Source organism: Urocitellus parryii, chromosome 6 (genome assembly GCF_045843805.1).
Source record: "Urocitellus parryii isolate mUroPar1 chromosome 6, mUroPar1.hap1, whole genome shotgun sequence".
Taxonomy (NCBI): domain Eukaryota; kingdom Metazoa; phylum Chordata; class Mammalia; order Rodentia; family Sciuridae; genus Urocitellus; species Urocitellus parryii.
In genome coordinates, this window is record NC_135536.1 from 13,932,768 (window position 1) to 13,954,166 (window position 21,399).

Sequence of the window (21,399 nt, forward strand, 5' to 3'; positions counted from 1 at the left end):
TTTCTGGCACCTGGCACAGCCGTGAGGGGCGCGGATTGGGCTCCCCAGCCACGAGCCTGGGCGGGGCCTCTAGGCAGCATCTGGGGGTTGCACCTGCCGGGACCCTGCGCCGCGTGCGTGCGGCGGCCCGCGGCGGCTTCGCAGGGCAGGCGTCCAGCTCCCAGCGCGCACCGGTGCCCACGCGCCCCAAGCCAGCACGTGGCGTCCGGGGCCCGCCGCAGGCGCACGCGCGCAGGGAGGCGCCACGTGCTGCGGCCCCACGCGCGGGACGGCTGCGCTCTGCGGGGCCCACGTGCGGGGAGCCGGGCCCGGGGCTCCCAAATCCGCACGCGTGCGGGCCGCCGGCGCCCAGCGCAGCCTCCCCGCGCCGGGCTCGGGAGCAGGCACCGCGAGGCGGCGCGCCGGCCGCCCAGGGCCGCCGAGGGGCGGGGCCGCCCGCATTGTTCCTCCCCGAGCGGCGGGCCCTCCCCTTCCCCCAGCCCCGGGCGGGGCGCGGGGCCGCCGGAGCCGCGGAACGTGGGCTCGCGCGCCCCGCCTTTGTCTCCCGGGCGCGAGCCGCCGCAGCCCCGCGCCCGCCGCTCGCTGCCGGAGCCGCTTTGTGCCGCGGCGCGGGGGACGCGGACGCGGGGCGCGGAGCCGGGGGGCGCAGCCTCAGCATGGACGTGACCGTCTCGGAGCTCATGGAGCTCTTCCTACAGAGCCCGCTGGTGACCTGGGTGAGTGCGCCGCCTCCCCGCCTCTTTGTTGGTGCCCTGGCTCCTCTCCTGCCGGGCCGGGGTGCCCACCCGGACGCAGGGGACACAGCAGGTGGCCGCCGGCCGCGGTGGGGTTGGGCGTCCTGCAGTTCGGGGGCGCTGGGCTGCGCGCTCGCGGCTGGGCCAGGGGCGGAGCGGGTACACCTGTTCCCGCTGGGCGCTGGGCTGGCGGCCCCGGGGCCGACGGGGTCCGAGTGGTCCTTCCCGAAACGGACCCAGCTTGCTCTCCGCAAAATACCCTGGTGGGTTTCTGAACCCCTAGACCAGCCGGTGGGTGGCGGTGACGGGTGGGGAATGGGGGACGCCAAGTGGGAACGTGAACAGGCTGGGGTGGGCGCACTGCTTTCCAGTGGATCTGAGACGTGAGAAATTTATTGAAAAGTCCCCCCTTATCCTCCGCGCTCTCGGACGCTGGAGAAAAGTGCCCAGGAAGTTTTCCTCCTCCTGCCTCGCGCCGTTGCCCGGAGCGGCGAGGGGACAGAGGCCCTGGGAGAAGGGTAGGCTCGGTGCCTGCTGAAGTGTGCAGGGGCGTGGGTGATCCCCTTCTGTCCACACCAACCCAACCGCCTTTGCCCGAGGAGCGTTCGGTGTTTTGTGCCCTTGAGTGACTTCCTGCCTTTCTCTTTTTCTCTGCTCTTCCACCTCCCGGCAGGTGAAAACTTTTGGCTCGTTTGGAAGCGGCAACCAGGACAACTTGAGTCTGTATATGGATTTAGTGGACGGCATCCTTTTGAACCAAATCATGTTGCAAATGTAAGTTGCCTTCTTCAGAGAAGAGGGAAAGGATGATGCTGTAGAAATTTAAGATTGTAAATGTGGAATGCAAGGTGGCTAGGGAGGGGCTGCCTGTTGGAGGGACACCCATATCTCAGTGTTACAGGGCGCTTTTACAGCTTTCTTGGTTGTGTAAAGACCTCCATCCAGGACTGTGCTCTGGTTGCTTGTTGGATGAAGGAAATTTGGAGTGGACTGTCATTCACGAGGTGTAGATAGTGCGATTGACTTCAAACTCAAGGACTTAACTGTGGTTTGAGCAATGAAATGAAAAAGCCCCTTTTCTTTTGGGGGGCACTGAACTGTAACGGAGAGTGTCTTGTTACAGGAAGTGTCAGGGGTGGGCTGAGAGCATCCTAGTGTGACTATTAAGTTTCACTTTAGGTTAGGACTCTGCCTGAGTTCCCTTGGGTTTTCTTTTTCAGTTGATTCCAGAGCAAGTGCAGTTGATTAAGTCCCTTTGCATGAAATGGATTTAGAGTCAGTCCGTTAGGAGATGCACAGGGAGTTGGATCCAGGGAACTGTTTGTTTGGAAGCATGCGACTTAAGCAAGGTCTTGGTAGAAGTTGACTTGCTAGTGTATATGTCTGACCACATCCTTTCCTGTTGCTGAGTTCTTCAGAGCCTGTCTGCGTTTGATTGACAGCCTGTCACAATGTAGGTGTTGGCTCCTACAGCTGCATTCTGTTTTTAACTCAGAAGCTGCAACGAACATATTGGAACTGAGAGTCAGTGTGATTCACAGTCACTTGAAGCAGAATGAAACACCCTGATGTTCTCTGTGGGTCAGCTCCTTACTCTTACCTCCTTACCTATGAACGAGCGCATTGTCATATTTGAGCATAAATCCAGTAGCTACTGGGAATCAGCTTCGTTTGTGGCCAGCGAAGGAGAATGAACAGTTTGCTTTGGCATATCCAGAAAGATATAAATAAAAGATAGGTAATAGATTCTACCTAAAAAGGTCTGTTCAAAACATTTTCCTGTTACATTGTTTCTTTTGTTTTCTTGTCATTTGGTGTCATGCTGTGGGAGAGACCCTGCCATCTTAAAATATAAGGTGCTTCTAATCTCACTGGTCTTCAGTATTTGATTAGCTTCGAAAAAGACACATCTATTGTCATCGTTGGCTGTGCTTCTCAGAGAACCTTGATGAAATGAGTTTTCCTGGGGCAGCAGAGCTCTGGCAGTCCTCCCCACATTCTGCTGGACTCCCCAGATTGCTGGGTTTCATTGGTGTCATGACCAAACTTCAACCTGTCCTTACCCAAGTGAGCCTGAGACTGTTTAATTAAAAAAACCAGCAGTGTCGCCTCCTTTTCATTCAGCTTTACGCCCTGGCAGCCCGGGAGAACAAAAGCCCTGGGACTGTTTCTCTTTTCTTCCCTGACCTTTGGAATTCCTGAAGCGTTTACCACTTGCTTGTAAATCAGGAAAGCCTGTTGGACCATTCCTTTGAGAAATGCCAGCTCATCACTTGTTCGCATTTGGCCTGCAGCTAAATGGGGCTGAAGGGCTGCTCCCCTCCCCTGGCAATTTTCAATGATATTTTTTTCCTCTGCGATAAGCCAAGGTGATCATTCTGGAAGTGGGAACCTGGTGTGCTTGTGGCTCTCCTGGGTCCCTCCAGCTGGATCAGGCGTGAGGAAGGTGATGAGAGGCTTTCCAGGAGGAGGACAGCGGAGAGAGTGGGTGGGCACAGGACCCCAACAGCACAAGGTGTCCTACTTGGGGGTCAGGGGTCAGAGTCTGTCTGGAAGTGGTTGCCAATTGGGACCTTTGGAGTGGAGGGTGTTTGAAGTGATCTTTAGAATACATTTCACTTTCCTAAATGCCTCAAACTGGGACTTAAAACAGCTGTAGGGCCTGGTGGCGCTGGCCTGTAATCCCAGCTCTGGAGGCTGAAGCAGGAGAATTGCAAGTTTGAGGCCAGCCCCAGCAACTTAACAAGGCCCTAGTATAAAAAATAAGGGCTGGGGATGTGGCTCAGTGGTTAAGTGTCTCTGGGTTTGATCCGGTTACCAAGGGGGGGAAAAACACCATTTCACTCTGTAAAAGTTACTGTGGTTTATTAAGAAATAGGGGTTGGGGCTCAGGCTCAGGCTCAGTGGTAGAGCGTCTGCCTAGCTTGGGCAAGGCCCTGGGTTCAATCCCCAGGACCATAGAAGTTAGATAAGTAGAACTCATGCCCCACTATTGGACAGCCTAGGTGGCCAGCCTGGGTTTGAACCCTAGGTCTCTTTCCTGCTAGCAGTGTGACATGGGACATGCCACTTGTTGCCTCCGTTTCCCATCTGTGACTTGGGAAGAAGTACAGTTCTTCCGTGGAGCGCTGGTTGTCGGCTCTTGTGAGACGCTGTGCCAGCTCTGGGCCCAGGGCTCCTGCTCCGTTACAGTCCAGAAAAGGTCAGAGGCTCCCCATTCGAGTTTGTGTTTCAGTCTGCCTTTCCCCCACATTCTCAGTCCCTAAAGGGCCGTAGGATTCTCAGCCTCCGCTCTCTCCCGATGAGGTCTGAAGTGAAGCTGGACCTGGGCAGAAGGCCTGGCCCCACATCCAATTCTGTACTTCAGCCGGGCCTCAGTTTTCCCTCTGCCAAGTGGAGAAATGTCAGGCTAAGGCGCAGGTAAGCCTTATCTCCTGTGCTGGGAGCCCAAGACCGTGAGCTGGCCACCCTGATAAATGCTTCCCAAGTTGGTGGGCCCCAGGAAATGGCAGAGCAGTTTTGCTGGCTGGGTTGCACAGGGGGTGGCAGATAAGAGGCTGTTACCTAACACTCTGGAGCCATCTGGAGGCTGGTTAGAGGTGGGGTCATGTGACCGCACCTGGCCATTGTCTCTGGCAACCCTAGAAGGCTGTGGTAGTAGTCTCTTGGCCCTGTCCTCCTGGTGACATCAGTGTCACCTAGAAGCAGGAAAGCCCTATGGGCTCAGCTTTCAGGGGAGGCCCAGGTACAGGAAAGTTCCTGAATGAGAGTGTGACATTCAGTGGCCTGGCAGGGGATGCCCTGGAGAGCCTGTGACTAGGTCCTAAGTAAGCACCTTCTGTGGGCAAGGATGGATTCACTTTGGATATGGTTTGGATTCTTTTGTAGGAAATTGCTTTAGAGCCTTGACCTTAGCGTCCGGCAGATGAATTCGTATCGTTATCCTGCCATTATTGGTTTTGTTAGGTTGGACAAATTACTCTAACCTTCCGAGTCTCCGTTTCCTGATCAGTGATAAAGGGGTGGTAGATCATAGGTTAGGGAGGAGTAAATAAGATGATGCATACATAAATGTCCCACGGCAGCTGTCAGTCACTGTGGTCCTCAGGAGGCCAGGGGCTTGGTTTGTGCGCATGTGCTCATCTGTGCCCCTGTGCAGCTGTGCCATGAGGGGAGGTGCCGATGGTTTGGATGTCTAGTGCAGCGGGAAACTGGGGGCTCAGGCCGGGAGCTTGTGCCCCCACGTAGCTGGCAGTAAATTCAATTCTTTGTTCAGGTTCCTTTCTGACTCTTTGTGCTAGTTGCAAAATTCAGGGTAATACATTAATCATTTGGAGGTTGGAAGCATCCTTAGGCCAATGAGGAGTTTCTTCAGCTTCTAAAAAGCATTTAAAGGCTAATTTCCGCCCCCAGTGCCTCCCAGAGGAGTTCATATTCCCATTTTGCAGATGCAGAAGCCGAGGATAAAAGGGCAAATACCTGTTGAGTGAATGAGTTTGTGTTGTGCAAAAATGGTGGAGCAAAAAGGTTTTTCCTTGGGAATGAATGTAAGCAATCCTCCCACCCCTTTAATTTTCCATGGTGCTGGGGATAGAGCCCAGGGCCTCCTCAGGTGCTCTACCACTGAGCTACATCCCGGCCCAGTAATTTCCTTTTTTGGTTGTAGCACATAAATAACAATCTTCAAGAGGGCTTTGAGTCCTTAAAAATTACATAAAAAGTTTATGTCCACTGTAGGAGAATAGGAGCATACAGAGGAGCAGAGTAAAAATCATCTATAATTTTGTGATGTAGCAGTAGCAGTGTTAATATTCTGGTTCCTCCCAGATGTTGTGTAAAGTGTGTATTGATTTTTATATGCATATGGACACATGCTACATCTTCTTATCTTTTTTTTTTTTAACCTGTGATATACTGCAGACATCTCTCTATTGGAAATCCATAGTTTCTTCTTTTTTAAAAAAAAAAAAACAATTTTTTTAAAAAATTGGTTCTACTTAGTTATACATGACAGCAGAATGCATTTCAATTCGTTGTACACAGAGCACAACATTTCAATTCAGTGGTTATACACAATGTAGAGTCACACCATTTGTGCAGTCATACTTGTCCCTAGGGTAATGATGTCGTCTCATTCCACATCTTTCCTGCCCCATGACCCCTCCCCTTCCCACCCTCCCCTTTGCCCAATCCAAACTTTAACAATTCAATTTTTTATACCTTTATTTTGTTTATATGTGGTGTTGAGAATTGAACCCAGGGCCTCACACTAGGCAGGCACTCTACCACTGAGCCACAACCCCAGCCCCCACAATTTTTATTTATTTAATTTGTTACACATGGCAGCAGAATGTATTTCAATTCATAATACACATATAGAGCACAAGATTTCATGTCTTTGGTTGTTCACAAAGTAGAGTCACATCATTTGAGTCTTAATTTATGTACTTAGGGTAATGATGTCCATGTCATTCCACTTGTCTTTCCTACCCCCATGTCTCCTCCATTCCCCTCCCTCCCCTTTGCCCTATCTGAAGTTCCTCCATTCCTCCCATGTTCCTCAACCCCATCCCCATTATGGATCAGCATCCACATATCAGAGAAAATATTCGGCCTTTGTTTTTTGGGATTGGCTTACTTCACTTTGCAGAATATTCTCCAGCTCCATCCATTTACCTACAAATGCCATCATTTTATTCTCTTTTAATGCTGAGTAATATTCCATTGTGTATATATACCACAATTTCTTTATCCATTCATCTATTGAAGGGCATCTGGATTGGTTCCACAATTTAGCTATTGTGACTTTTGCTGCTGTAAACATTGATGTGGCTGCGTCACTATACTATGCTGTTTTTAAGTATTTTGAGTATAAATTGAGGAGTGGGATAGTTGGGTCAAAGGGTGGTTCCATTCCAAGTTTTCCAAGGAATCTCCATACTGCTTTCCATATTGGTTGTACCCATTTGCAGTCCCACCAGCAGTTTTGAGTGTGCCTTTTTCCCCACATCCACGCCAACACTTAATGTTGGTTTTTTTTTTTTTTGGCACTCAACCACTGAGCCCCATCCCCAGCCCTATTTTGTATTTTATTTAGAGACGGGGTCTCACTGAGTTGCTTAGTGCCTTGCCATTGCTGAGGCCGGCTTTGAACTCCCTGAGCCGCTGGGATTACAGGCCTGCACCACTGCACCTGACTCCCCACAGTTTTTTGACTCAGCTTAAATTTGGGAAGTCTCTTGAATGTTTCCAAAACTTAGATACTTGCTTTCCCTAAGGAGGGGACAAGGTTGCTGTAATCCTAAATTCTAACCCTCTTTTAGAGTCTAGCAAGAGTTGACTTCCTTTTTTCTAGTTAGAAGTTTTTATGCAATTGAGGGCCTGGGGGCCCCACACCTTGAACTTGGAACTCCCTAACATGGGGCCAGCTGCCCCACGGATGTGTCTCTTTCCTGTCCTCTGAGGTCCTGTTGCAGCACTAGGGTTTTTATGTCCTGGGGCCGTGGTGTAAAAGATCTCTGCTTAGTTAGTGGCAGCTTTTGGGGGTGTGGTGCGGTAGCTATGACCTGATTTTCCTGGCATAGAAGCCCAGTCCAGACTGGCCACCAGCTGTGGCTTCATGGAATGATGTCCTTCAGGGCTGGAAGGATCCTGTGGCCATTTTGCAGATGAGCACACTGAGGCCCAGAGAATTGTGGCCGGCCTTGGAGCCTGGACTGCAATCTGTCTGTGCCTCTGGCTCCCACTTTGTGCAGCCCAGAGAGGTGGGAGTTGTGGGGGTGCTGGGCGGGTGGAACCCGGCTTCCTTCACCAGGGTGGAGCCTTTGGTCTTCATTTGTTTCCTAATAACCTCTCTTCACCCGAGAGCTTTAGTTAAATGAGGGAGTACTAATGATCACAGTCATTAGTCTAATTAGTCATACAGCAAATGTCAAGGTTTCCTTGGAATGTTGTTTCAATTAGTTCTTTCTTCCCAGAATTGGGGAGAACGAAAGCAGGGATGATCTGAAGCAGCCGTGGTGTGATGTGAGGGACAGCTGGGTCCCTGGCCCTGGATGCTCACAGTGCCTTTGCCCGCGTGGAGGATTTGTGCAGTGAATGCCGAGCTTTGGGCCCTGGCACTCTGGGGTGGCCTTGTCTGCCTCACACGGGTCTGGTACTGCAGTAGTGGTATGGCAATAAAAGCCCTGCTTGCTCTCTGAGCGCTGCTCTGTTAAGCAGTGTGTTGTCACTATGGAATCGCTTCTCATCTCTTAAGGTAGCTACAGTCAAGGGAGGAGAATTGCACCTGGAAGAAAAATTATTTTGAAATGCTAGAACACTCTGTAGCTGAAATGCCTTTGTGGTTAAATTCTGAATGCCACCTCTTTTCCTAAATTAATTTCAATGGAACTGTAAACCTTTATTTTCTCTGTAATGAATGGCTCTAGGAGAAACGTGGAACATGTAAATGACTTGGCCAGACTCCATCACTGTGCAGGGACAGTGACAATTAGAAAGAGGTCTTCTGGTCGCCCCAGTGTGGCTGTTTTAGCAGATATGGGATGACTGAATAAGTCCATGGCTGGTTATGGCACGTGAAGGGTTTGCACGCTCTGGACACTGCTGAAATGCACCGTGTATGTGTCAAATATTTACTTAAAGGTTGAACTTTAAACAGCTTGTTTTACAAAAAAGCATTATACTTCCAATGACATTTGACATGATTTTGATGTGTAGGGTTTTTCCTTCTATTCCTCAATTTTCCATTAATTGCTGGCTTTAAAGGAGCCAGTCGGCCTGAGACTCTCTTCCTCCACTCCCCACACCAGCCCCCGGGAGGCCCTGCGCTTTTATCATTGTGTGTGGATGACAGATGAAACCCCACAGGCGGGCTTCGCGTTCCATGTCAGTCCTTGGAGGTGTCTTGGGACAGGGACTGGAGGGGAAGCCTTCGTCAGGAAAAGCAGGGCAGCTGAGGAAGGTGGGCGCTGAATCTGGCCCCTGGACCTAGCCATTGGCCGACACAGAGGCCCTGCACGTAGGTGGGAGAGATTCCAGATCACGGGGTGTAGCCTTCCAGCTCCGTCCTGGCCAGACCTCCCCTCTGCCTGAGGTTGGAAAACAAACGAGTCTTGGGGGGTCCCCTCAGGGGTGACTTGCCCCCTAGCGTTTCTCATGGGGGCATTGTACACTGGGCAGTGCCTTAGACTGGGTATATCCATTTCTAGACATAATCATGTTTCTTATTTTTCTTGATATTTCACTTACTTGGCTTAGTTTTTATTTTATTTATTTTTGGCACTGGAGATTAAACCCCAGGGCACTCTACCACTGAGCTGCTTGCCCAGCCCTCTTTATATTTTACTTTGAGGGGCAGGGTCTTGCTGTGTTGCTGAGGGTCTCCCTAAGTTGGTGAGGCTGGCCTTGAACTTAGGATCTTCCTGCTGCGGCCTCTCATGTTGACGGGATTCCAGGCGTGTGCCACTGGGCCCAGTGTTGGTTATTGATCTCTATACAGTGTGACAGTGGGTCTTCATTGACGTGTGACTGTCCTTATGGTGCCAATAACAGTAGGGGTGGAAGCAGCCTGATGAGGGCTGCGGCGGCCCAGTGCCTGGGTGGGCAGGGGAAGGGGAGGCGCTCCCAGAGTCCTGGCTTGGCCCCGGCAGTTAGGATCTGGCTTGAACTGCCCTGTCACAACCTCATAGTCAACAGGGCCTCACGAGGCTCAGGGGACTGGAGGACTGAAGGGTGGTGGAGACTGGGGAAGGAAGTGTGACACGGGCCAGGAGGTGCGATTTCCACTGTCCTGTTTCTTCCCACAGAGACCCCCGGCCCACCAATCAGCGCATCCACAGGCACGTCAACAACGACGTGAACCTTCGCATCCAGAACCTGACCATCCTGGTGAGAAGCATCAAGACCTACTACCAGGTAGGGCGGGCCTCCTTCTGGAGCTCCTCCTCGTGGGAAGCCCAGGGCCGTGGTGGCCTGGGGAAGCTGCTTGCTGAGCCCTCCTGTGGGCGTTGTGGGAGGCTGAGCTGCTGCCTGGCCTCAGCGCAGTGGGTGGGTTCGCGCCCCTGACTGCGAGGGCCCAGGGAGCCTCGGTCTTCAGCTTGGGAACTTGCCGGAAGGGGATTATTGTCCATGCGCCTGGCTCTGTGACTCTTAGAGGAGCCATACGAGGGTGGACGGGGAGAAGGGACCACGTTTGGGCTATGCAGGGGCCAGGGAGGGGGCCAGTGTATCTCCAGGTGGCCAGCTGGGGCGCCAGGCTTCGGAGGAGAAGGCGTTTCCCGAGGCCCCTGGGTCTGATCAGCGTGCTTGAGGGGTGAGACGGGCTGACGGAGGGTCTGCCCCAGCCTTCGGAGGGCCAGCCAAGAACCTGTGACCAAGTACATGATCTCTGCATGGCTGGTAGCGATAGGAAGTGGACTGCAGCCGTGGACCTCGGGAGGCTGGTCTTCGAGCCTTTTCTTAGCAGTGAAACACTCTTCCCTGTGTGATTTTTCTTGAGGCCCCAGGTGAAGGGGTGGTCACTCTGGTTGTCTTGGGGGTTGGGGGACCAAGTGCTTTCTGCTCAGTCACAGTGGCCTCTTCTCCTCCTAGGACCCCAGGGAAATGGTATGAGAACCTCAGCTCAAGAACAGGCCTCTGACAGATTCATGCCAGGTTTCAGCATGTCCAGGGCCAGCCCTGCTCTGAGACCTGTTCCTAGCACTCAGCTCCTTCAGCATCACCTTGGGAGCTTCAAACCAGTCTGTCCTTTAGTTACAGAGGACTGAGGAGGAGACTGGCGCTCAGGAGGGAGGCCCCAGAGTTCATTCTGGGAACCAGAGTGGGTTTGTTTCCTTATCCGTGGGAGCCGTGTTCTGGCTAGACATGCGGTAGGCAGGGGCATTGCAGCTAAGGCCTCCCTGTGTCCACTGGGCAAAGGCGATTGTGTTGCCTGTGACTTGGCATCTGGGGCAAGGGCTCTGGGGGCTGCACTGGCGTCCAGCAGGTGCTCGGGGCATGGCCCTGTGTGCAGGTGCTGTGTGTGGGGAGCAGGCCCTCCTGGTGCTGTGCCAGGTGCCTGAGAGCAGATGGTGCTGAGGTTCAGGAGAGGAGACCCCAGTCCAGCCTGGGGGTGGAGGGAGGTCGGGAATGCTTCTTGGAGGAGGTGACACCTGAGATAGACTTTGTGGGCAACTGAGTTTCTGGGTTCAGAGGGTCATGGGAAGGAGAGAGCAGGGCAAGGGGTGTGGGTAGGAGCCAGGAGGTGCAGGAGCATCCTGTTCTGATGCTGTCAGCATTTTCTGGCTACTTGGATGAAGGCTGCTTATCAAATTTCAGATGAGCTGGCCTCGGTGGCGCATGCCTATAATCCCAGCAACTTGGGAGGCAGGAGGATTGAGAATTCAAACCCAGCCTCAGCAACTTAGCAAGGCTGTGAGCAACTCAGCAAGACCCTGCCCCTCAAAAATATGAGAAAGGGCTGGGGATTTTGCTTGGTGGTTAAGCGCCCCTGGGTTTAATCCCTGGTACCAAAAATCCCATTTTTTTTTTCAGATGACTCAAAGCTGGGCAGGATGTGGACATGAGAGAGACGTGAATTCAGGGTTCAGAAGGGGCTGCAGGGCTGGCCAGAGCCAGCGGCACACTCTAGTAGGCGCTCTCTGGCCCAGGTGTGCCTGATAGGGGAAGCGTCTCCTCCAGCAGCTGTGCAGTGCTCAGGCAGAGGTGGGGTATCCGCAGCCCTCCAAGAACCGTGTGGAGCGCCCAGCTCTTGCGCAGCTCAGGCCATACCGGTGCTGTGCAGGCCTCATGCTGTTGGTGGCCAGCTGCTCTGAGGTCCAGGTCTGGGCTGGACCCAGGGCAGATAGTGTCTGTTTGAGAGGCAGTTTGCTGCTCTGGGTGCTGTGTAGAGCCGCAGAAGACGTGAAATGATCACATGAAGGAAGCAAAGGCCAGTCCAGACTTGGACCCAGAAGGACTGGGAAGTGAGAGAGAGGACCCTGCACCCCAGTTCTCCACCCTCTGCCCTGTGGCTATTTGAGGGTAGGGCTGGTGTGTGTGTTGGCAAAGGGCAGCCCAAGTGGTCACTGCCTCCCAGCCTGCTCGCTTGGAGAAACCCAACCCAGCAAGACGCGAGTGTTCAGGGCCCTGTGCGTTCAGAGTGGACAGTGTTCTGCTGTGTATCTTTTCTTTCTGATTTATGGCAAAATAAAGTTCAGTTCTCATGGTGAAAGTTGCATGTCCTCTTTGTGAACAGCTTAGAAAATAAGTAGCCAGAAATCCAAACCACCCCCGAGCCCACCCCTGTTCCTGGGAGACAATCGCTGTGACCATTTTTTAGTGCTTCCTCTCAGTTCTCGAGTGAATGGTTTTTGTTTTATGTCATTGTGGCCCTGCCATATATACAATTGCATATCCTGCCATTCCCCCGTCCCCCTGACCTGGCGTGACTGCGCAGGGGAATACCGCAGACACTTCCCAGAGGACCGCTCAGCCTCCCCAGTGGAAGGTGGAATGCCTGGGATGGGTGGGGTGGGGGAGAGGTTGCCCCTGTGGGTAGGACTCCCCTTTGGGAGCTTTTTGGCAGACACATTCTGCCACCTGCCCTGGGTCTTGTCCTGCAGGAGACTGTTCTACTCCCTGCTCTTACTTCCTTTTCTGCAGCCCAGTAGAGGAGGGGCCATTGGAAAGATGGGGTCTCTCCTGAAGAACATGGGCTTCTTTTGCAAGAAAGCTGAACTTGACCTCTGACAGTCTGCTGAAACAAAGGGCTCTTGCCGTTTTTCTGGGGTGTAGGGCAGTGTGGCTGGGACCCTGAGGACCACCAATAATCCCAGTCTCACTCCTCCTCCTGACCTGCTGCCCTGGGCTCTGCTGGGGTCAGGGCTCTGGATTTGCATTTTTGAATGCTCCCTAGCTGCTAGGCAGGACAGCTGCTCAGTGGGCTAGACCCGTGGTTCCAGCCAGCGGGGGGCCTTGTTAGAAGTGCAGGTCTTTAGGCCTCACGCCTGCCGTGGAGGTCAGGAGTCTGTTTTTATCAAGCCCCAGGTGATAAGCACCCCCACACCTGGTCAGAGCATTTCTAATGAGTCTCAGTCACTTCTAGCCCAACCTCCTGTGGCAGAGGGAGCTCAGTTCTCCAGGGGACTCTTCTTCGTCACCTACACATCTCCTGGTTCCTGGATGGGAAGGCCTGGTCCCACCAGCCATCTGAGGAGGGAAGGGAAAGGAAGGGGACGAGAGGGAGCTTGCTTTCTTTGTCTTTTTTAAGGGATGGTAGCACTAGGATTTATTACGATGTGCCTTAATACAGGCGCTGGGGCTTGCCCATGGTGCTCTTGATGTATGAAGCCCGGCCGGGACATTCTGCCAATTCTTCTTGAGCAATGACACCAGGAAGTTGACAGTCAGGTGGATGTTGTACACAAGCTCATCATGTGTCATCTTCACATGACCAACAAAACAGCCAGACATAGCACCTTCTTCATCTGAAACTCGATTGTGGATTTCACCCCATCAACTTTGGCCGCCATGTTTTCATTGTGTGTCAGCAGGGAAGGGAATTTACCAGCCTTATTTAGGCCTGGACCCAGGATTCGTGGAATCTGCTCTATCAAAGACTCTGAGGCCAAAAAGGCATCATACTTCTTGGCCAGCTTCTTGACCAACTTCTTATTCTTGTTGAGCTTCTTCAATGCCTCCATGTCCATGTGGGGGATATCCACAGCCTTGGCCTCGTCACAGTGCTGCTGGTCCCCCAGGACGCACACAGAGAACTTAGGGCAGGGAGTGGACTTAAGCCTGGCGGTGCCCGAGAAGCGCTGTCCTTCTGGGGATCATAGTTCTTCAAGCTGATCTGCAGCTCCACCATTTCCAGAAACTTGCGATGGTTCCCATGCAGGACTTCCCACACCGCCTTGTACAGGGTGTCGCCAGAGACTTTGCTGCTCATGGTTGCTCGCGCCGCAGTAACAGAAAGAGCGAGAGGGAGCTTTCTGAAGCTGGCCAGGCTGTGTGTGTGTGGGGGGGCAGCAGCTCCAGGACAAGCATCAGGCAGGACCGGGGATGAGAGTCCTTGAGGGAGGGCAGGCTGGCCGGACGTCTGGCTGCCCCGCCCGGCTTGCTCTCTCCATGCATAGCCGCACATTTTCATCTGACCTTTTTCTAAGTTTAGGTTGTTCCCCTCAGAACCTCGAATAATTACCTTAACATGGCTTCACTTGAGAGCAGAGCCAGTCAGGAACCCACCCCTCGCCCCGTGTCCCCCCACCATGCCCGGTTCTGGGCACCACCCTCTGGCTCCTCCTCCTTTTGTTAATCTGGTGGCGTCCAGTTCACGTGTTATGCTGTTGCTGTATATACCTGTGTTTGCACACGTTTACACGTGCACATGGATCGTGCTTTGCTTTGTGTGATTTTGTTTTCCTGTAGGGCTGGGAGGGAACCCAGGGCCACACCTCGAGCCACACTTTAGACAAACTTCCATAAATGGCAGTGGGCTGCCTTGATGCTCCCCACCAGCCGTGGTTTTGACGTTGGCCGGCCTTCCTGGCCAGTCCACTCGGTACGCACGGGGACTGCCACAGATGAGGCTTGTCTTGGGAAATGTGTGCGCTCAGTTTGAAAATTGAAGACCTTTGTCAAGAGGAAGAATAGAAGGAAGTGTGCCTTGACATTGTTGGTGGGGAGGGTTTTAGGCGTGTGATCCCTGGCTGCTGTGAGCCAGGGACTGGCAGGAGGACCTAGTCCAGGAGCCCTGCTGCCCGGGCAGAACCAGCTTCAGGAATAATGCAGAGTGATGAGTTGGCAGAGGGGAAGTGGCCTTCTCCTCTCCGGTGGCAAAGGTTACTGAGGAGGACCTCGCCTTGATTTTGTGGCTTGTGTCACCGTTCTGAGGAAATTAAAGATGGTGTTTCTGATTATACAAATGTTTTCTTACTGAAGCTTAGGACATGTGAAGGAAATTAAGTCCACTCTCTGGCTGAAAGGGGAACCCTGGTTAGCTTTCATCCTCCCGCCTTTTCCTGCTGGGGGGCACGTGTTCCTGAGGGTGGTCTCAGCCCTCAGCGTCTCCAGCCCCCTTTTACCTCCCTGCTGTTACGTGTCCTTCTGTCATGTGGATTTCAGTGTCTGCGTGGTACTTTTCATGTGGCTGTTCCATTCTCATCTGTACGAGTTGGTTCTGTTTCTGAGTTATAGTCAGTGACACCGCGAACCTGCCGGGCACACCAGGGCACACCGTGTCCTCGCCAGTGCTTTTGTTTCCGGGGTGAACCGGGTCAGAGGGCGTGAGGGTTTAGAGGCTCTCTGCCCCTCCTTGGCCCCCGCGCCTTTCTGTTGGCCTTTTCTCTTCCTGGGCGGGTTGCCGCCGGCCCCTGCAGGGTTGAGGGGCATTTGTTAAGAGGAGTGTTCTCTGTTGCTCTTGTCCTGCCCCAGCCCCAGGACCTGAGGTATTTCTTGATTTGTTTCTTTTTGTCTTGTTTTTGTGAATCTGGGGCAGCCTGCATGCTAGGCAAGTGCTCTGCCCTTGAGCTACACCCCAGTTGGATTTTTGCCAACTTGGGTGAACCTCTTCTGAGGGAGGGAGCCCTGGACACTGTTCTGGGATCTCTGTAGCAGGGCTGCTGGAGGGTGGAGACACAGGTGGTCAGGACCTGGCTGTGCTGGGCGGTCCAGCCCCAGGCCTGGGTTCTGTCCCGTGTGGGCAGTGGCCCCTTGTCTGCCCATGGACACAACAGATAGGCTCTTCTGCGGCTTCCGTGCAGTGTGTTTAAAGTTTTTAGAGAGCCATGGGGAAGTGACCTGGGAGGCCAGGTCTGCAGGCCCATTCCCTCACTGGTGTGTGCAGAGTGATAAAATGCAGGGTGCGGAAGCTCTGGCGGGTGTGACTGGCTGCACCTCCTGGTTCTTTTCTTGCTGTCTCTCCTGGTTCCGAAGGCTGCCCTCCAGGCCTGGGGTGCTCCGTCCTGTGAGGTTGGAGACGGGCCAGGCAAACTGACAGCTGTGACTCGTGGGTGGCATCCCATCTCGGGAAGGACCCTGGAGAGCTTTCTCTTGGGGGTGATGCTGACCTGCACCTTGAGGGGGCCAGACTGGAGGGGATGTCCCTTGGAGTGGAGTGGCATTGGAAAGCTTTAGGGATATGAAGCAGCCTGGAGGTTGGGGGTCTGTGGGGGGCTGGAGGATGAGACCACCAGAGGCAAGGCGCTGGGTGCCAGCTAGTGCATCTCGACGGCTGGATCCCAGAGTCCTTGAGAATTTTATTAACTCATTAATTCATTCATTTGGTTCTGGGGGCTGAACCTAGGACCTCTGACATGCTGCCAAGTACTCCCCCATAGAGCTACACCCCCAGCCCAGAAGAAGTTTAAAAAGGCAATGATGAAGACAAAACTTCGGCATTTGTTTCTGCAAGATGTGACACTGCCAGTTGCATCCTTGCCTGCCCTCACTTCTTCCTGCGTCCTTAGGAGGAAGCTGCTGGCCCCATTTTACAGCTTAGGAAACAGACTTGCAGTGTAAGGTGGCCCCAGAAAGCTGCACGTCAGCTGGGTTGTTGGCTGCTTGGAGAGACTTCTTTCTACACGCCAAGCCTCTAGAGTGGGTGCAGGGAGATGGTTTACCCTGGGTGGGACCCGCTGTCCTGGGAGAGTTGGGGACCCTCACCACAGTGGGGAGGGCCGGATCTTAAGCCAGAAGCCACATGTGTGGGGCTGGGTGTGGGTGGGCCCTCTGCTCAGGTTCCCCCTCTGCTGAAGTTCTTAGCAGCCTGTAGCCCCAGAGGAAGGGCCTGGGTTGCTACAGGCACCGCTGAAACCAGCACTTCCGGGGTTGGAGTTGGGAGGAGGGAGAGGAGGGAGCTACAGCCTCAGCCTTCACCCCCAGCAGCAGGAAGCTGAGAATCAGGGCTAATTGCAGCAGGTGGGGAGGGGTGAAAGGTGGGTCTGATGCAATTAGCAGAGTTGGCGCTCTGCCAGAGCCACAGAGGCTTAAAGGCGAGGATCTGGAGAGAGTGTGTGTGAGTGTGCGTATGAGGGTGCGGGCATGCCTGTGTGTGCACACGTGCGAGATCAGACCTCTGCCTGGCTCCTCTTCTGCCCTGTGAGCTGCCCTTGCCCTCACGGGGGGTGGGGTGGGGTGGGGTGGGAAGAGCCCTTGGCAAGAGCATCCTGCCTTTGGCTTCCAGGTGTTGGAGTCCAGTGGGCCCCTGTGGCAGCTGCTCCCTCCAGGGCTCTGCACAGACCTAGCTCTTGGCCAAGGACGCAGCCTCCAGCGTGGCCCAAAGCCCTGCCTGTCCCCTTACGTCACAGCTCTGGGCTTCTCCCCAGGCTTCTCTGCTTCCTCGGAAGGGCACTTCCTTCCAGAACCGCTTCTGGTACACGTTCTCTTCCCCAGGAAGTGCTGGCTTCCCACTGTACGCTCAGGCTGTCTCTGAATTCGCAACCGTTCTTGGACCCCATCGTGGGAGGTGCCCATGAGGGAGCCCAGAGCCGATGGGGAGGTGGGACGGTGGTCACCCCATCATAGGGCGTGAGGTCTGAGCGTGCGCTGCCCGCAGAATCATGGCTAAACCCATGAGCGTCTGCCCTCCAAAGCCAAGAGTGGACCGAGCTGCTGATCTGTGGTGCTCTCTGTCCAGCTCATGGTGAGGACGGTGGCCAAGTGTTCAGGGGCGTGAGGGTCAAGACACGCTGGGCTGAGTGACGGTTAGAAATAACTTACTCGAGAGTGGATGATGGGGCCCTAAAAACCAGAGGAAGCGGTCAGAAGTATCAGTTCCTTTTGTGACAAAAAGGAGGGAAATGGGATTTCTCAAGGTTTTAAAACGAAAAAGAAAGATTCTCTCCTGTGCCTTGAGTCCGGGTGTTCGGTGCCAAGAGCGTCATGTTTGATGTTCTAACTGGCTTGTCGGCGGGCGTCTCGGGAGGACTTGCCCAGGCAAGCTGGGCAGCTCGTGAAGCCGGCTGCGTGGCGCGTGTCCAGGGCTAATAACAGTTCTTGTTATTCAACTGTTCTTTTTGGAAAGGTGGAGATTTTTTGCCCCTTTGCCATGGCATTCAGGGGTTGGTCCTTCCCAAGATTATTTCAGATTTATTTTTCTAGGAGTGAGGATGGGAAGTTGTCTTAAATTGGCGGGTTTAGCCAGGATGTGGAGAGATTGAGCTGGCCACACCCTGAACCCCCGTCTGAGTTTATTGGGGAGTCTTGGAGGGCCTAGAGGTTTCAGATAGGTGAAGAGAGAGGCTTCCAGGTGTACACTGCAGAGTCTCTTTTTTTTTTGGGGGGGGGGGAGTACCAGGGATTGAACTCAGGGGCACTCAACCACTGAGCCACGTCCCTAGCCGTATTTTGTATTTAGAGGCAGGGTCTCACTGAGTTGCTTAGCACTTTGCTTTTTGCTAAGGCTGGCTTTGAACTCGTGATCCTCCTGCCTTAGGTTCCTGAGCCACTGGGATCACAGGTGTGCACGTGGCTGCTGGGGGTCTTTTGGTGTGCCCTTGGGTTTCAGCAGGTTAAGGGGTGAGGCTGGTGGTGTAAGTGTTGGGTGCTTTCTGGAGGGAGGTGGGGTGCCTGCAGCTTTGGAGGGAATGTCTCCTGTGTTCCCTGAGCTGCGTGGCCTGGGCTGCAGGGGGAAGCAGGTTTGCTTCTCAGGGGAGGGTTTGAAGTCAGCCACCACCTGGAGACATGCATGGGCTGGCCCTGTGGGGTGGCCTCTTTGGCTACTGGAAGGACAGGCGGGTGAAGTCAGAGGATGAAGGAAGATGGGAGGTGGGCGGGCAGCAGTGAGGGAGAGCTCTGCTGGGCACCACTGTGGGTCATTTAACTCACTCCTGCCTTTAGAAACGCGTGTGTCGCCGTTGCTGGCAGCGTGACTTAGGTACATCGTTGGCTTCGCCCGTATGTGAGTAATAATTACCTGTGGCTTGTGAGGCTCAAGTGAAGTCACAGGAGTTTCTGGAGGCAGTGAACCACAACAGCCATGACTTATCCTCGGCGACCCAGTCCTGGGCTCTGGTTGGCCTGAACCCTGCAGGTGGAGGACAGGAAGTGGGAGGCAGGAGATGCACATCCCAATAAATAGGCCCAGTGAGAAGAGCCGCTGTAAGCCGCACTGTCTGCAGAGACCGAGGTTGAGCCATGGGTTCCTCTGAGCTCATCCTGGAGTTCATGGCCTTGGCCAGTCCCTTGTCACAGAGTCCAGCACCCCCAGGGAGGATGCTCGAGGTTAAATAAGGCCGCGTGTCGTAGTGTGCTACAGGGAGCTGCCTGCGAGGCTGCTGCGGTGCCTGCAGCTCTGGCAGGGGGTGGTTGGTGATCAGGCGGCTTCCAATGGCCGGTGATCAAAGGGTCCTTCCAGGGATAACGCACTGGGATTCACTCGGATTAGCTGACTGGTACGCATGTGCCTGTTGCCTGCGTGGTCTGCTGTCTTAAGCTTGCTGTGTGCTGAGCAGCTTACACATATTATCTTGTGGGAGAAAGCGTGCAGTTTTGTCTCCCACCAGCAACAAAACTTCCAAAAAAAACAGGCACCGCATCTATTTTTGTTTGTGTCTCCCTCCAGCGGCATGGAAACGTGCCTGCCTTCAGTGTGCGTTAAAGGCTTGATAATTAGCAATGTAAGCTGCCGTTCAGTGGAGTAAATAATTCAGAGTTACGTCGCTCCATTCAGGGAACTCGGAGCTGCCCTGGTCTGCGCAGAAATGCTGGCTCTGGGCTGCAGTGACCCTGCACGGGCCCTGACTGGAATATTGGAAGACGGGCCTGTCTTCTTCACACGGTCCCTGGCCCAGGGTGGATGCAGGCTCTGTAGGGGTGACAAACTAGGCAGAGGTGCAGGGGGGGCCCTGGAGCCTTTGAATCCCACCCCTGGGGCCTGCTGCTTTCACACCGACCTGCCTGCCGGCTTTTCATGTGCTGTTTGCTTTGTTGATGGGAATGCCATCTGTCAGGTACGGGAGGGGAGGCTCAGTTCCTGGGGGGAGGAAATTAAATTGATTGTTTTCAACTTTGTCTAGCCAGCTTGGCTCCCCTGAGCTTTCTAAGGTCTAGGCTTAATGACCTTAGAATTAAAAAAAAAAAGTGCCTCCTTTCCACCTCATCTGTTCCTGCAGCTGGTCAGGTGAGTGGGCGCCCTGTGAGTGAGGGCCCTGGCCGAGTCATCTTGGGCACTCTGGAGCAATTTGGGTGCTTCTGGTGCTCAGTTTTTTTTTTTTTTTTTTCCCCTGGGTGAGAGTCTGGCATTCGAATTTTATAGGTGAGTTTACAGGATTGAATTTTTCTGGTGGAAGTGCCCCACATTGCCGATGTGGTGTCCCAAGCTTGAGATCCCTGAGGAGACAGACAGGCCATCCTCACCTTCCCAGGGGGTCACAGGGAAGCCTGAGCCACCTGGATGGCCCCCTGCTTTCTTGTTAAGTCTCCTCTCTTCCTTGGGGGAGTGAAATTCGCCCAGGCCACCTCTACCTCTTCTGCCCTCTGGGCCTGCACCCCAGGGGGCCTCAAGAGGTGCCTTCCCACCCAGGAGGTGGCCAGCACTGGGCCAGCCAGCCCCTGCCTGCACAGCCCTGCAGGCTCCTCATTTCCTCTGCAGCAGCGAGCAGGAATCCCGCGGGACACTGGTGGGCTCCCGCCTGTTGGCTCCTTTGTCCTGCGGGGTAGTAGCTGGACTCAGTTCCCTTGATTTTGACAGATCAGGGAGAGAGGTGCTCAGCAGGACCTGGCCGTGGGTGTGGGTGGAGCTGGGGTTTTGGCTGGACTCTGCCCAGGCTCCTGCCTGTGCCGGCCTCCTGCCTGGCCCCTTCCTTGGCCCACTCCAGAGCCCACACAGGCACTCTGCACCCAAGCTGTGGCTTCTGTAATCACCTCTGTCACTCTTCCCCGCCCACTTGCTTTCTCTGTGTCCCAAGGGCAGGAACTCTGAAGGACCTCCCCCTCCTTGCTGGCCCAGAAGTCCCCAGCCAGGGCGATGTGCAGAGGCTGAGGGGCTGGACTCTCTAGTGGTCCTGCCTTGTACAGGGTCTTTATCAACCCTGAGGCTTGAAAGGGGGGTGATATCTAAAGGCACAGCCGTGGTGACAGGCCTTTTGATCGTTTTTTTTTTTTTTTTTTAGTTGTTGATGGACCTTTATTATTACTTTTTCCTGTATTTGTCTGTGGTGCTGAGGAGGAACCTGGGGCCTCAGACGTGCTGGGCTACAACCCAGCCCCCTTTTGATCTTGTCAGAACCCAGACGGCATTCTTAATCAGAAAGTACCTGGAAATGTGACCAGTGAAGCCCCTCCCCTCTCTCTCTCTGTTCCTGCCCTGCACACCTGTCCCCAGAGGTGAAAGGTAGGACCTCGGAGCTTCATGCCCACCACCGACCCACGCCTCTGGGTTTACTGGGTGGGAATTAGATAGGTACCTGGTAGAAAGGGGTGGTGGGTGCACAGACCTGTCAGTGCCAGGTCTGTTTGAATTCTCCCAGGTGCATCAGGAAGGGCAAGCTCAAGCCACCAGACACGGCCAGGTGGCCAGAAAAGGGTCAACGTTTGGGAGCAGCTTTCTTGGTGGCCCTGGTAGGTGGCTGCTACCCTGAGGGGTCCCAGAAGGTGAGAAGCAGCCAGAAGTCAGGAGGCCAAGTCACGATTTGGTGTTGAAACCCAAGTATGTGTTCAGATTTGGTTGGAAGAGTTTAGAGCG

The 21,399-nt window shown here is 54.1% G+C and overlaps 1 protein-coding gene and 1 pseudogene across 1 annotated transcript in view; one reads left to right on the forward strand and one right to left on the reverse strand.

Annotated features, from left to right (window-relative positions):
- Positions 1 to 554: 554 nt before the first annotated feature.
- Positions 555 to 21,399, forward strand: part of Ccdc88c (coiled-coil and HOOK domain protein 88C) — a 113,103-nt gene continuing 92,258 nt past the window's right edge. The window contains exons 1-3 of the mRNA XM_026394281.2: positions 555 to 716; positions 1,408 to 1,508; positions 9,542 to 9,650. Of these exons, the coding sequence (XP_026250066.2) occupies positions 657 to 716; positions 1,408 to 1,508; positions 9,542 to 9,650 (270 nt within the window). The 5' untranslated portion in view covers positions 555 to 656. The remainder of the gene's footprint in view (positions 717 to 1,407; positions 1,509 to 9,541; positions 9,651 to 21,399) is intronic.
- Positions 13,018 to 13,665, reverse strand: LOC113186751 (large ribosomal subunit protein uL1 pseudogene; annotated as a pseudogene).